The 16082-nt window shown below is 37.3% G+C and overlaps 1 protein-coding gene across 4 annotated transcripts in view; it reads right to left on the bottom strand.

Annotated features, from left to right (window-relative positions):
* Positions 1-1510: 1510 nt before the first annotated feature.
* Positions 1511-16082, bottom strand: part of LOC116722767 (magnetosome-associated protein MamJ-like) — a 30844-nt gene continuing 16272 nt past the window's right edge. The window contains exons 4-8 of one of the 4 annotated variants that reach the window (XM_032567045.1): positions 11059-11892; positions 8331-8394; positions 8114-8238; positions 5273-5422; positions 1511-3263 (exon numbers count right to left, since the gene is read on the bottom strand). In XM_032567045.1, the coding sequence (XP_032422936.1) occupies positions 5274-5422; positions 8114-8238; positions 8331-8394; positions 11059-11892 (1172 nt within the window). In that variant the 3' untranslated portion in view covers positions 1511-3263; position 5273. Of the gene's footprint in view, positions 3264-5272; positions 5423-8113; positions 8239-8330; positions 8395-11058; positions 12163-16082 lie in introns of all 4 variants that reach the window. The other 3 variants (XM_032567042.1, XM_032567041.1, XM_032567044.1) reach the window with 3 other exon arrangements.

Below are 16082 nucleotides of genomic sequence, written 5' to 3' on the forward strand. Positions count from 1 at the left end.
TGTAAAAAACAATTTTCATGTCACACTGCTATCTTCTCTATCCATTCCAAAACAATTTGAGTTTCTAGCCTTGAAAATTGAATTCACTATGGCTCAGAATACCACAGTTATAGGGTGTTATCGACCACCTTCTGCAGGCTGTGATGCACTTCCTAATTTGTACAAATATTTAGCTGACCTAAATAACAATGAATTTGTTTTATTAGGAGATCTAAATCTAGATTGGTTGACAGCATCTTCAGATAGCTTAAAAACTATCTGTGATTCTTTAAATATCACCCAGTTAATTAACTACCCCACCCGACCTAATAACAAATGTCCTCTAAAATCATCTCTCCTAGACTTAATTATGACAAACGCTCCGCATAAATATACGGGGATAGGAGTTTTTGCAAATGACCTTAGTGATCATTGTGCAGTAGGTACAGTTAGAAATCTTAAGTTACTAAAACCCAAGCCACGTATCTTGTTCAAAAGAGATCTAAAACACTTAAATGAACAAGCTTTTGTTCATGATTTGCTACTTTTTAACTGGAATAGGGTTTCTCTTTTTGATAATGTAGACCTTGCCTGGCAGTATTTTTATGAAGAGTTTTCAAGACTAATAAATAAACATGCTCCTAAACGTAAAATTAGGGTGAAGGGGAGAAATAATCCTTGGTTTTCACCAGCTATTGGGACTCTGCTTAAACAAAGAGATGCAGCCTGGGCTAGGGCAAGAAAAAACAATGCTGAGGAGAGCTGGCTTTGGTTTAGGAAATTGAGGAATAAATGTACCTCATTAATCAAGAAAGCTAAGTCAGACTATTTCCTTGCCGAAATGACAAAAGATTTAAATGATCCAAAGAAATTTTGGAAATCAGTTAAATCAGCTACTGAGCAAGCACCACTGAGTGACTTTCCAAATTTTGTTTGGAAAAAAAGTAAAATGGTGTCTGATAAATTAGAAATTTTAAATTATTTTAATGAGCATTTTATTTCTGTAGGATCTCTATTTGATGATTTAAATTAATTTACCCAAAATGTAAATACTGATGAACTGTTTTTGAATAATGAGTGTAACTCCATCATTCTTAACTTTTCCCCTATTTGTACAGCTGAGGTTCTCAGAGAACTGAAAAACATAGACACCAGAAAATCAGCGGGGCCAGATAATCTGGATCCTTTTTTTTCTAAAGTTGGCTGCAGAGTTTATAGCAGAGCCATTATCTCATATTTTTAATCTAAGTCTAATCTCTAATAAAATCCCTAGTGTATGGAAATCAGCATTTGTTTTGCCTCTATTCAAAGGTGGGGAATCATCACAGGTAAACAATTACAGACCAATCTCTAAACTATGTATCGTAGCAAAAATTTTTGAAAAATTAGTTGCAAATCAATTGAAGAATTTTTTAGATTCTAATTGTGTTTTACAAAATGTTCAGTCTGGTTTTAGAAAAAAACATAGCACTGTTACTGCCAAGTTAAAGGTTTGTAATGATCTTATCCAGGCTCCTGATAACAAAAAACATTGTGTTGCTTTGTTTATTGATTTATCAAAGGCATTTGACACAGTAAATCACAAGCTTTTAATTGAAATTCTACACAGGATTGGGCTCTCACATCAAGCTACCATGTGGGTAGCTGATTATTTGTCAAACAGAACCCAGAGAGTTCAATTGGCTGGTGTCACTTCTTCTACTCTCACTATTTTAAATGGCGTACCTCAAGGCTCAGTTCTGGGTCCGCTTTTATTCTCTATTTATATAAATAACTTGTGTGACAATCTGTCAAATGCTTTTTACCATTTTTATGCAGACGATTTAATAATATACTGCTATTCTACATCACTATCGCAGGCAATACAGTATTTGCAGTCTGCTTTTAGTGTAGTTCAAACACGTTTACAAACTCTGAAGTTGGTTTTGAATGTGGATAAGACAAAAGCAATGATTTTCTCACATGCTAGAAAACTACCAGAAACTTCCCTATTGCTTACCACTGCTGTAGGAGCACAAATCGAGTTTGTCAGTAATTATAAATATCTTGGTTTTATTCTAGATAATGAACTCTCTTTTAAAAATCACATAGCAAATCTACTACAGACATTGAAAATGAAAATTGGGTTTTATTATCGAAATGGATCTTGTTTTACACTCAAAGCTAGAAGAAAATTGGTGGGGTTAAATAACTTGTTGCCAGCTGAAAGATAATCACCTATGCAGTACTTATCCAATAGGAGGCTTGTACCTATTTGCTTAGTTAAATCCAGGTGGCGACTTTTTTTTTGGCCAGGCAGTGTATATGTTTTTGTCTTGTTTTATTGTAATAAACCTGTCAGATTACTACAAACCATTCAATTTCAATCTACGGTTCTCAGGAGTAACCTGAGAACTTAAGGTCTTACCTGAGGTCTTATTTATCAATCACAATATTTAGAACAAGCTCAACATAAAATTTTTCAAGCTGCTGTTGACCTTCTACCACTCATCCATAGAGCGTGCTGACATACAGCATCACAGTACGATATAGCAGCTGTTCTGTTACAGACAGGGTGAGGCTCCAGAGGACTGTAAAGGCAGCTTAGAGGATCATTGGCTGTCCTCTTCCTTCTTTGGTGGACATTTAAATTGAACTACTAAGAGAATTCTCAAAGTGTCGGAAAATGAACACTCATGATTTATGTAACTGATATAGAACCAAATTGTCTCTCTCTCTCTGGAAAGAGTGAAGCCCTAGTTAAATTTTTGTAATTATTCTATAAGTACTGCAATAATTATGCTTGCTTTTAGCAGCCAAACAGCACTAATGTCCATAAGATAACATCTGTTTTGTATTATATGAAGTTCCTCATGTTTTGGTCTTTAAGGATGGGGAAACATAGAAGCAAAAAATCAGACAACTTATTTGAGTTCCATGCTATTTTTAAATGAACATCTCTTTGATACATACAGTTGAAAAATTCTTGAGAGGAATGAAAAAGGAGACAACAGAAGTCACATTATTCTGTTGTCTCTAAATCTAAAGATTTAGATTCAGACAACCTAATTTGCATCTCTAAGATCACTCTGTCAAACGTCATGGAAAAAATGCAAAACCTTATCTTCTGCAGGCACGAAATCTACAGTTTCTACAAATCCAATGTTTTATCTTCACATATAAGCAACAGGTAGAGGTTCATTTGCTTGACAATCACACAAATTCATGTTCCTGTGCACAAAGTTGTAAAGGTTAAGCAGAAGTGCTGATGGTTCACTTCTGGGAAACTTCATCCCACTGGGGTTCTGAAACAAAAAACACAGCTCTGTCATTGAAATTGTTTAACACCAACATCTTTTTTAAAATTAACTTATCTTCAACAATAGATGCAGAAATATAAATTTCAAAATCTTCAAACTACAGCCATCTACAGTAGTTACAGTAGTATAATCTGAAAATCCAACCATAAATGTGTGAAAGCGACAAAAAAACCCATGTTAAGAAATAATTTCAGAAGCGCTATGGGGACATAGGGCAAAGCATGACCCACATATGGAGGCCTTAGTCCTCGTGGCAGAAGTCATAGGTTAGAATCCCGGCCTGGTATATATATATATATACAGTATATAGTATATGTGTGTGTGTGTATATATACATTGTATCACAAAAGTGACTACACCCATCACATTTCTGCAGATATTCAAGTATAACTTTTCATGGGACAATACTGACAAAATGACACTTTAACACAGTGAAAAGTAATCTGTGTGCAGCTTCTATAACAGTATAAATTAATTCTTCCATCAAAATAACAGGCAACATTTCCCGTATTCTCAAAACCAAAGCTTGACAGGTATGGGGCAAGGTGATAATTCATCAATTAAACTGACTGAAGAAGAATACATAAACTAAAAGCTGGATCATAGACAATTTTTATAAGCATATTTGTGAGCCTGCCTCTTTATTATTAATTGGAATAGAATTTCAGATCTTTGTATAACTTTTCTTCAGGTTAACTTAGAAAGTGAGATATTATTGTTACAGGTTAATTTCCTAAACTACAAAACTAACTGTTAGGGATGCTCAAAAATGAAAAATTGGACTGCTATTGATATCCGATAGTAACACTAGTGTTATGAAACATTTACCAATATTTTATTTTATTTATCCAATTACTCGATTAATTGTAAGAATAATCGATAGATTATTCGATTACTAAAATATTTGTTTACAACAGCCCTACATCTCACACATGCTCACTCAATCCAAGCACTGGCTCTGTGTTTGTGCTTTCAACTTGACAAAGTTTATGCCCACAAGTCATTTTTATTCAATCTGAAATCTGTTTCTTGAAAATACTGCATTTGCTTGAATAAATAACCAATCACAACCACAAAATCAAGAGACTGCATCTTGTGGTAGGATTTAGGAAAATAAAAGGCTTAATAAAATGCCAGAATTGTGCATTCTAAGAATATTTAAGCATAGATACGCTTATAATTTTCCATTTAAGGTGATAATTCTTTATAATGTTTGTTTTAAGATCCTCTGGCTGGTTACTTCATTAGGATTTGACGGGAGTGCACATAATTGATATTTTAATTGTATTATTTTGTGTTTTCCTTTTTTAAGACTGTTTAATTCATGTCTACGTATTATCAATATTGTCTTGCAATAACATAATTGCCAAGTAATATCTTTCAAATTTTCTGTCAAATTATAACACTTCTTAAAACAAAAACACGGTGGGCTGTTGGTGGACTGCCCTAGCGTCTCTACCACTGGGCTTAGCAAGTTTTCTAGGGGAAACCCTGTGTCAGTAAAGTGAAAATTGGTCATCACTGGGTTTTGCAGCAGGCAAGTGATCCAAAATGTAAAAGGGACCTCAACCTTCTTTCATGGCTATCTGAGTTTAAGAGTGAAGAGTACACCAAGGACTTACTTCTAGGACCTAGTGAGATTCTGCAAAGGGAAAAGTGTCAAAGATTTCTCTGCATGCTCCAAACTGCTGAAATATCATATAAGTTTAAGTACTCTCTGGCTGGTATAAGAGGGTTGCGAAAAATATGAATAACAGCAGTCCTAATAAATGTGCCACATAGGGTTGCTTCCCGTCCTGTAAAATACGGAATCGTCTCGTATTTGGCTGTTAAATGTTGCGTCCCGTACTGAACTGATATGGGACGTGATTTGTTCTGTATTTCTATAAATGTCCAATAGACATGCCTATCACATACATATCAACACTAAGTGTAACAATAATTAAAACTGCAAGCAGTCTCCAACGGCACTCGTAGCTCAGCGCCTCTCTGACCTTATTGTGACTGCGGGTGGTCCAGAAACGCCACCCGCTCACCACTGTCGACACTCTTGCTCAGTTCCTGCACCCGTCTGCTAGGCAATATGCATTGCTGTGTTCGGCAGTGCTCCCTGATGATGCACAAAAAATCTGGGGGCAGATCGGCTGATTTAGAATAGAATAGAATAGAATAGAATTACTTTATTCATCCCAGCAGGGAAATTACCTCACAGTTAGTGAGGAGATATAGCTGGATTAACCTAGCTGTTAACCTAGTGGAGTCAAATTACAATTTAATGCTATTAGGCTCTTTAGAGATTTACAAAAGTTAATCATAACAAGTTTGGTGCAAATCGGATTTGTTTATGATTTAGAGACAACTGTTTGCTTAGGACCAGGGATTGAAATTGAGCTACAATGGACCCCCAGAATGCTAAGGACAGATGGTGTTGTCATGGTTGCCTAGAGACAGACACTATGCAGTCGTGGTGAGCTGCTATCAACCCATGTCTTTTTAAAAGATCCTCTACCCGATTCCATGTTCTTAGAAGCAAAAATGCTTTCAAAAATACATACGCACATTCCAGATATGGTACAGAACATTTTGCTATGATTGATTAAGTTTCTTATTGTGCTTTTAGTAGACTATTATGGTTTGATTATTTGGCAAGGATGTTGAGTTTGGATGATAGTTTATTTAATATATAACAGTATCAGACAAAGTAATATGAATGGCAATTTCAAGAACAAATCCTTCTAATAGATTAACAGTAAATACATAAATATTTCCTACTTTGAAATGGTTTGTTAGGTCTTTCTGTGTGTTTTATTAAGAAATTCATATATTTTATGAATTCAGTTTTCAGTGGTCAGTAATAACTGACCACTGGCAGTGAGTAACAGGGAAATATTATTTCACTATTATTTTATTAATGTGATTTACTATTATTTTATTAACCTGACAGACAAAATGCACCAAACACAGACCTGCAGCCCATGGGCGGTTCGAGACAGGGGCCAACAGGGGAACCGAAGAAATTATACTACCGTATTTTCTGCACTATAAGGCGCACCTAAAAACCTTCAATTTTCTCAAAAGCCGAGAGTGCGCCTTATAATCCGGTGCGCCTTATATATGGACCAATATTGAGCCACAACAGGTCTCGCAACTACGGTAAGCAGCCGCCGACTTCATTTTCCCCCGTAGAAGAAGAAGCGCGCGGTGCACGCTGGGTTTTGTGTAAAGACCCCAAAATGGCTCCTATTAAGAGACACGCTTACGATGCAGAGTTTAAGCTCAAGGCGATCAGTGACGCAGTAGAACACGGGAATAGAGCAGCAGCGAGAGAATTTAACATGAACGAATCAATAATGCAGAAGTGGATATATATTGTGATTGCACTAACGTTTGATTTACCGTAACAGTATCAGACTGTTTTTTACGTGTTTATTGAATCGAGGAAAAGTTTCCCTCCACTATATGTTATACCTTGCTGTTGTTAAAAGATAAACTGTGTCACGAAAATACCACGACACTTACTTTACCTCGGGGAAAATAATAAAACAGCTGTTTATTCATTTTGGGAATGAACGGAGTTTTCAGAACGCTGCTTTGTAATCTATTAATAAAGTTTGACTGACCTATCTGACTATTTTGTTGACATTCCCTTTAGCGCAGTTCCATCTAATGGATGCATAACGTAACCCGAGCCTCTACTGTAGCGTCTATTCTATGTGCCTTATAATGCGGTGCGCCTTATATATGAAAAAAGTTTTAAAATAGGCCATTCATTGAAGGTGTGCCTTATAATGTGGTGCGCCTTATAGTGTGGAAAATACAGTAAATAAATGTCTCTTTTAATATTCAGGGGTATATTTTTTTAATCTTCACAACTTTACCTGAACAATTACCAGTAATAAAAAATTATAGTGCTGCACTTTTAGCTGCTGTATCGAGATAGCATCACACTGTCCATCTGCTTGATCAGGATCTGCAACCTGGATCTCTGGATACGCAAGTAGCTCTTTGGCTAACAATATTAAATGATGAAATATATTGTTCTGTTTTTGTTTCATTCTTTTATAAGCACCCATGAAAAAACACTGACTACCCTGACCTCCATGGTAAATTTAGTCTAGAAACAGCCTAAAAACCAAATTCCTTTTTTGTACAAATATTTTGTCAATACTCTTTAAAATACCAGAATGTTCACATAACTTTTATATTTCCGACTGTCTGAGGACACATTTTGAATATTAAATCAGGTTTTATGATCAGTTACTTGAGTTAACTTTTACCAAATACTTTTACACCTACTCAATTAAAGCTTAAGTAAATCTACTTAAGTAAAAATGTGTTGCAGGTATGTTACTCTGATTGGAGTACAATTCTGGGGTACTGTAACCAACCTCTATGTACGTATAAACTATTGTTCTGTGAATCACTGTTTTTTTTTAACAAACACTGCCATAAATATTGTCCATCACTTCAGCGGCCTTCCCACCCCATGAGAAGGCCGCTGTAGTACTCTACTACTACTAGTAGAGTGGCCAACTCTACTACATGAAAGTAGGGTGACACGGGCTATGGTGGGTGTCCCATATTTTAATTTCTGAAAGGTGGCAACCCTGGTACCACAGGCTGATTCTGGAATGTTGTTTTATAAATGGGGCTTCTTTCTCCACTGCACTAATGTACTTGATAATATATTGTGTTTTTCAAAATGAGTCTGTAGTGTGAGATTATACTACTGCAATAAATGACAAATTCATTTAAAGGATTTTCACATATTTTCACTGGGATTGTCAAAAACTTTCCATCTGTACTAAATACCAAATACCCAATTGTTAACTTACCTGTAAATTTGAAATTAGGAAAACTGGTTAGGTCTCCACCACCATATAGTCTCTGTAGCTTTACTATTTCCTCTTCCAAAACCTTTTGATACTGTGAGCCAGCATCAACCAGACCACCAGCTGCTCTGTTTTAGAACAGGTGAAAAACCAATTAGTCAGCACCTCATTAGATCTTTTGCACAAAAGAGTATCATAACACATAAATGTTGATGCTTACTGGGAATTTGTTGAATATTCTCGTATAGAGTCCAAGAATAGCCTCTGCACTGGGTCCATATGAGCTGAATGTCACAAAAAGACAACAAATTAAATATTACTCACATAAGATTTTAGGTACAGCAAAAAAGGCAGTTTTGTAGACTTTTATCCAATACTTGATAATGCATTTTGATTTACTGAATCCATTATGCATTATGCAGCTTATTTGAAGATTAGATGGTAGCTAGCTGAAGAAGAGAGACTTTAGAAAAGTGCATAAAAACAGATGTTTATAGGCCCAATTCATGTCCCAGAGAACTACCTTCTTGCAACTTTTAGATGCATCCCTTCTCCAAAACACTTGAATCAAATGACTAAATGCATTCATCAGCAGTCATTCAGGCCTTCAAACACCTACTGGAGGATTGTAGTAATGGCAACATCTGAAAGATGCACACGTCATATTAAAAAAAAAGAAAGAAAACTGAACAAAAGCTCTACAGCTTCTGCTAGCACGACTGTACAGACCTTAAATAGGTTTTAAATGCTGCAAAAAGGAGGACTGTGAAAATCACATTAGCAAATATTTAAATTTATATTTAAACATACAGTACAGACCAAAAGTTTGGACACACCTTTTAATTCAATGAGTTTCCTTTATTTTCATGACTATTGACATTGTAGATTCACACTGAAGGCATCAAAACTATGAATAACACGTGGAAATATGCACTAAACAAAAAAGTGTAAAACAACTGAAAATACCCCTTATATTCTAGTTTCTTCAAAGTAGCAACCTTTTGCTGTGATTACTGCTTTGCACACACTCTGCATTTTCTTGATGAGCTTCAAGAGGTAGTCGCCTGAAATGGTTTTCACTTCATAGGTGTGCCCTGTCAGGTTAATAAGTGGGATTTCTTGCCTTATAAATAGTCATGGAAATAAAGAAAACCCATTGAATTAGAAAGGTGTGTCCAAACTTTTGGTCTGTACTGTATGTGCTAGCTGTCGCCAAGGTTTCGCTCCAGGTTTCCAGAAATTAAAGCGTTAAGAAATGACGCGGTCATCAGTAGCTGTTATAAATTAAAAAAAAAACAAAAAAACAGTTGACTGGAGAAACTGTGCAGTTTTTCTCTTTTGTGCAAACTCGCTGCGCTCACGCGGTGCAAACATTTCAGCAGTTCATTTGATTCAGGTGTTGGAGAAGGGGCAAATTTAAAAGCTGCAAGATGAAAGCTCTTGAGGATTGGACTTGGGCTCCTCTGATATATAGGTTATGGGTTAGGGTTAGGTTAACCCTAACCCTAACCCTTATGGAAGATTTCAATTTACATTAGCATTGATTTTAACTGTACAGATAGGTGACAAATATTGCAAAATCTGGATAGAATTTCTGAAAAGCAGTTGCCAATGGATCTCTGCATTTTCAGAGCTAGAGAACATGGAGAAAGGGTACTTTCTTTTCTTATTTAGGAATTAAAGGAGCAGTTCCGTATACTTGAGCAAAGTTCATGCCACATTAATATGTATATATACCAACTTGTGCGTAAAATATGGTGCTGCACATTTTTTTCCGACCAAGCCTTGTATAAAGCAGCCCTTTGTACTACACAATGCTTCGTACAGAGGGTCTGGACTTATGTGAAAGGAGTTGAAGAAAAAAATCACATTTAAATTTACATGTAAATAAAGTGCATAAGTCAGACATGTCAGGGCTATTATACCATATTTCCATGCAATTTGCAAATAAGACATAAAAAGCAACAGGTGAGTATATTTAGTAAAGTCTGAAGTACTGAAAGGTGTAAACGGCTGGAAAACAATGACTTTCATATTCTCAATTATTAGTTTAAATTAACAACATTTTTGACTGGGGGTGAAACTATGAATCTTTACATCAAAGTTTTTATATAAATATAAATATTTGCATATCTTTTAGGAACATAAAAATGTTTTAATAATTTTCTAAAGGAAGAATATAAATTTAGAAGCACAAACCAAAGTAACACATTTTCTAAGGGCACAGAAATTAATAACATAAAATTGACACTTTTCATTAGTGCAAACCCATGCATCACAAGAGACTCTCAACTGTGTAAAACATGTGACAACAAAGTGAATTAATGCTGCATTTCATTTGAACTCAGATGGGTCTGACTTCTGATTCATTAAATCAATTTCCAGAGTATCCAAATTTGGGATTTGACTTGAAAAGACTAAAGCTTCACTTAAATGTTAATCCATCATGACTGCATCACACATAGTTCCAGCAGTAAAGCATTTATTTGCACTTCTGTCAGTCATCTCATTAAATCGCTTTCATAAACTATATAGAAGTGATTTCTATAAACTATATAGAAATCACTTGGCTAAATGTTTGGATGGAATAAGCACAAGTCAGTTGTTAATCTGGGTAACAGTAATTACATTTTTTTTTTTCCACCCAACTTGCAACATGTTGGGAGTGACATCATTCCCCAGTGAAGATAAATGAAAAGCAGCATAGAAGAAGATTTGGGTAAAATAAGACAGACAACAGGGTAAGATATGAGAAGGAGCAGAACTAAAAGCAATAGTTACTTGTTGCAGGAATTCACCAAGTAACACTTAGAAAGACCATTAGGACACATTCTCTGAGAGGCTAAGAAGAAAAAGGTGCCTGGTCATATAGCATTTTTCTGTAGAAATACAGGTTCCACAGAAGAAAACAGAAGGATTGTAGGGGAGGGGGAAGTTGTAGTGTGTACCCTGTGATGGTCCAACTGCTTCAGCAGGGGAATCCATCTGTAGCTCTTCTTCAGCAGCCTTGGAAAGGACCCAGGCAGGGTTCACAAGATCCTCAGAGCCAGGAACTACATCTGTAGCATCAGTAATTTCTGCCACAGGCTCCAGCACCACCTCTGCTTCAGGCCCTGGCATGGACTCTGCAGGGTCCGGTTCTGAAGGAGTTGCTTCTGCCACAGGCTCAGGGACTGCTTTTGCCACGGGCTCCAGGGATGCTTGAAGGTCTGCAGTTAGAGTTTCAGGGACCCCACCTGACACAGTTGTCAGTGTTACTTCCATTGCAAGTTTTGGAGATGGCTCTGTGGGAGCTGCTTCCACCACAGGCTCCAGGGACTCCTCCTCGGGGGCTGCTTCCACCACATGTTCCAGTGAGACCTCCACAGGAGCCACTTCCACCACAGGCTCTAGTGACAGCTCCCCATGGGCTGCTTCCGCTGAAGACTTCCATGACACATCCACGTGAGCCACTTTCACCACAGACTCCAGTGACACCTCCTCGGGGGGTGCTTCTGTCAAAGGCTCCAGTAATGCCTCCGCATGAGCCCCTTCCACCACAGACTTTAGTGACCCTTCTGCAGGAGGTGTTTCTTCCACAGGCTCCATGGATCCCTTATTTGGCACAGCTTCATGAACTAGGTTCAGGGCCCCATCTACCAGCACAAATGGATCAGGAGCCAATTCTACAGAGGCAGGAGCAGGATGCATAGGGACTTGTGGTACATCAACTGCAGGCTCAGCAGCCACTTTGGAGGCCTCTAAAATTAGGGCATCTTCTCCTGGAAAATCTTCAGGAAAAACTTCAACAATAGATTCAGCAGTTGTTATTTTGGAGGGTACTTTTTTAACAAAGGATGTTGTCACTGGTTGAGTTGTTATGTCATAAGTGGTTGCAATAGTTTCAGCTGAAGCAACAGGGGACATGCACTTTGTTGCTACAGAAGCTATGGCTTCCTGTGCAGCTCCAGTTACTGCAGAGGCAGTTGGAGAAACTTCTTTCTTAGGGAAGTTGCATGGCTTGTGTTGAACAAGTTTTTCTATGTCGAAGTATGTTTTAGGCTTGTTTTTGTCTAGAATGAGGGACGTTGAGCAAACAAAATACAATTATTTTTTGCATATGATTGGTCATCAAAGCGTCTAATACAAGTATGGAATGTAAAAAATATTATACTAGCATATGGGAAAGAGAAAGGTTTAAAGAAAACATAGCCCTTTTAGTCTTATAGGATGTATGAATGAATTTGTGCACTGGTCATCATCAAAAAATGTTCAGTGGAAACCACACAAACAGATCAAGGAAAAACAAATAATATGAACTGTGGCACAATGATCACTGACATAATAATAATAACACTTATAATAACAATAAGTGTTATTAATATACTAATTATTATTATTATTATTATTATTATTATTATTATTACTATTATTATTATTATTATTATCATCACCATCACTAAAGAAAAATTTCAAAGTCTTTACCAGAATTGAGACATTTCTTCAAGCTAGTACCACAACCTGCTGAGTTGGAGGTATCACAAACAGTGTGGGGCAAGCTAGTTTTTAAAAGTAATTAATAATAGTTACTTTTTCAAAAAAGTGGCCTCATTCCAGGGTTTCCTCTAGAAAACTTGCTAAACCCAGTTAGTTGGGCAAATGGAGTGGAGCCAGTTTTTTGACCTCTCTTTTGTTTATTCTTTATTCTTTTTGTGGAAAAGTAACATTTATAATATACACTTGTTTTACACAGTTTTTTTTCCAATTCAACTTCAATTCTAATTCAAAACCACTTTATTAATCCCAAAGGGAAACTAAATATTGGTGTAACTCATTAATTCTTCAAAGAGTTATTGTAGATGGTGACGGCTGTTGGAAGGAAAGATCTTCTGCAGCGGTCTGTTAAGTGAAGTGAAGTTTCACAAATCAAATAAAGGTTTCACAAATCCCAAACATGGATTAAAATATTCTACGATAAGAACAGAATAAACTAGTTTGGGTTTGAAGTGTCTAGGAGTTGTAATTTAGGAACTGGAGCAGTCCTAGTGTGATACTGATGCAAAAAAGTGGTGAAATCAACCTTTATTGAAGTTTCACAAATCAGAAAAGGTTTTCACAAATCACAAACATGGTTCTAAATATTCTGCTATTAGTTGGGAATAATCCAGTACATCTTTGAAGTGTCATGGTGTTGTGGTTTTGGAATTAAAGCAGTTCTAATATGATCTAGATGCAAAAAAGGATAAAAACTGCACTTTATTGAAGTTTCACAAATCACAAAATGGTTATAAATATTCTGCATTTAGTTGAGAATAATCCAGTCCAGATTTGAAGAGTCTAGGTGTTGTAGTTTTGGAATTAGAGCAATTCTAGTGTGACCAAGATAGAAAAAAAGGCCAAAAATGGTCTTTTATTGAAGTTTCATAAATCAAAAAAAAAAATTCACATATCCCAAACATGGTTCTGAATATTCTGCTATTAGAGCAAAATAATCCAATCCAAGTTTGAAGTGTGTAGTTTTTTTAACTAGAGTTGATTAAAGATGCAGAAGGTAGTGAATAATTAGTTGAAATCGCCCTTTAGCCATTTCCCGAATCGGAAGCTGGAATTGGAAACCAACTTCAGCTTTGTACTATTGACCGCCTGTCCATCTGATCCTGGGATCTGGAACCGCTTGACCTGGATTTGGATTCCCTGGCTCTGACCCTGGCCTGTCTGACTGTGAAAAAGCCGATCCCTCAATAAACACCAGTTCTGAATTCACTGCTCAGTTCCTCCGTACATCAGTGCTTGAATCAGGCTTTAGCCTGGGCGCTAGTGTTTGATTCTGCTACACATTTAACTTCCCTTACCTTTAAAGAGTTCTGTTCAGAATTAAGCACAGTGTTTGATCACCCGGATCATGTTGGGGACGCCTCTAAATGTCTGTTTAAACTTCGCCAAGGCTCTCGTAGTACAGCCAAGTTCTTGGTGGAGTTTCGCACATTGGTTACCGACAATAAATGGAACAACGAGGAGCTCAAAGGAGTGTATTATCAAGCCTTATAGGATGGCCTGTCCGTCAGTGAAGATGTCAAGGACTTGAACTCACTAATCACAATCTCTATCCGGTCTTGATAGCAGACTTCGTGAGCAGCCCAGCCAGTCTGCTACAGCTCTTCCTTGGCTGTTCCTGCCTGTCGTGGATCGAGCCCTCTCTCTACCCCCGCACCGACTGTACGACTGTGCGATAGAGCTCCTGCCAGATGCACTGCTGCCTAACAGTTGATTGTTCAGCTTGTCTAAGCAGGAACATGAGGCCATGGAGACCTAAATTAATGACTCTGTGGCAGCTGACATTATCCGCCGCTCGTCATCCCCACTAGGTGCCAGTTTCTTTTGTTGGAAAGAAAGAAGGCACATTATGCCCATGCGTTGACTATAGGGGGTTAAACAGGATCCCTATAAGGAATAAATACCCACTACCAGATATCAAAAGGCATTTGAACTTCTGCATGGGGCAACCATCTTCTCCAAATTGGATTTACAAAATGCCTATCATCTAGTCAGGATATGTGAGGGAGATGAATGGAAAGTGGCCTTTAAGACACCTGTAGGCCATTTTGCCTTTTATCCTAACTAATGCTCCTGCTGTCTTACAGGCATAGTTAATGACGTTTTGAGAGATTTCCTAAATCATTCTGTGTTCGTTTACCTTGATGACATACTCATCTTCTCACAGACCAAGGAGGAGCATGTCGGTCATATTCTCCAGAGGCTGCTGGAGAACAAACTGTCTGTTAAGGCTGAGAAATGCAGTTTCCCTCTCTCCACAGTCAACTTCCTGGGGTTTGTCGTTGAGGATGAACAGATCAGAGCCGATCCCGACAAGACCAAAACAGTGGTGGAATGGCCCAGTACATGTAAGCAACTCCAGCGTTTTCTGGGTTTTGCAAACTTTTATTGTAAGTTTATTAAGAGCTACAGCGTTGTTGCCCAGCCACTAACTCGACTCACTTCAATCAAGCAGCTCTTTAAATGGCCACTGAAGGCAGCAGTGGCCTTCAAAGAACTTAAACAACTGTTTTCTTCCCCACCAGTCAGGGCCGTCCCAAGGCATAAGCAAACTAAGCAGCCGGTTAGGACCCCAGGGCGACTAACTGGCCTCCTCACTGGAGATGATTTTGGTTTTTTTTAGTAATAATTTCTATGTCACTATAATATCAAAAACACACAATTTCACTATGAAGTGATTTGTTTTTACAATAATATGTATTTGATAACGTATGAATGGATGTAGAAATTATTAATTTATTGATTAAAAAAATTAAAAATTGCTCCTGGGGGCCCCTGGTGGCCGCGGTAGGTACCGCACTCTTCGTTGGTAACATGAGCTGCCGTGCAACGTGCAGAGCGCATCCAAACGTCCAAAGCTTCGGTCAGAAGATAAATAAACAAAACAATGTCTCAAAAAATGACTTATGCTTCAGGGAGGGAGAATAGAAAGAGGAAGAATAGAAAAAAGCCAAGATAAAAATTTGTTTTAATATGTCTTGGTAATGTAATGTAAAACATTTGTAAAGCTGCTAATAGAAAATTAGCTTGAACAGTTCAGTTCAACAGCCAAACATTTATGCTAGGTGTTTGTGTGAAGCTGAGTTTTATCTTTAAATGAGTTGATTCTCATGCTTGGCTCTGCATATTTCTGAGGTATTTTGGCTTCAAAACGCCGTGTTTGATAACATTTGATAACAATAATTAAAACTTCTCAATGTTTGACATTGTTTACCAAAATGTTTTCATGTCAGGCTACATAGCTGCTACATCGATGAGCTGCTCTATGCTGTAGTTGGGGAAATGTTGTTTGCTGCTAAGCAAAATCATTTTGTGGCTAAAACAAACATTATTTTGACATCAACTTCTAAGTTATGTGAAACTTCTTTTAAAATCATTTGAATGCATAGAATCAGTCCAGTACCGGTACCGGTCCACATTCTAGGAGAGAAAGACTCAC

This window comes from Xiphophorus hellerii, chromosome 7, assembly GCF_003331165.1.
Source record: "Xiphophorus hellerii strain 12219 chromosome 7, Xiphophorus_hellerii-4.1, whole genome shotgun sequence".
NCBI lineage: Eukaryota > Metazoa > Chordata > Actinopteri > Cyprinodontiformes > Poeciliidae > Xiphophorus > Xiphophorus hellerii.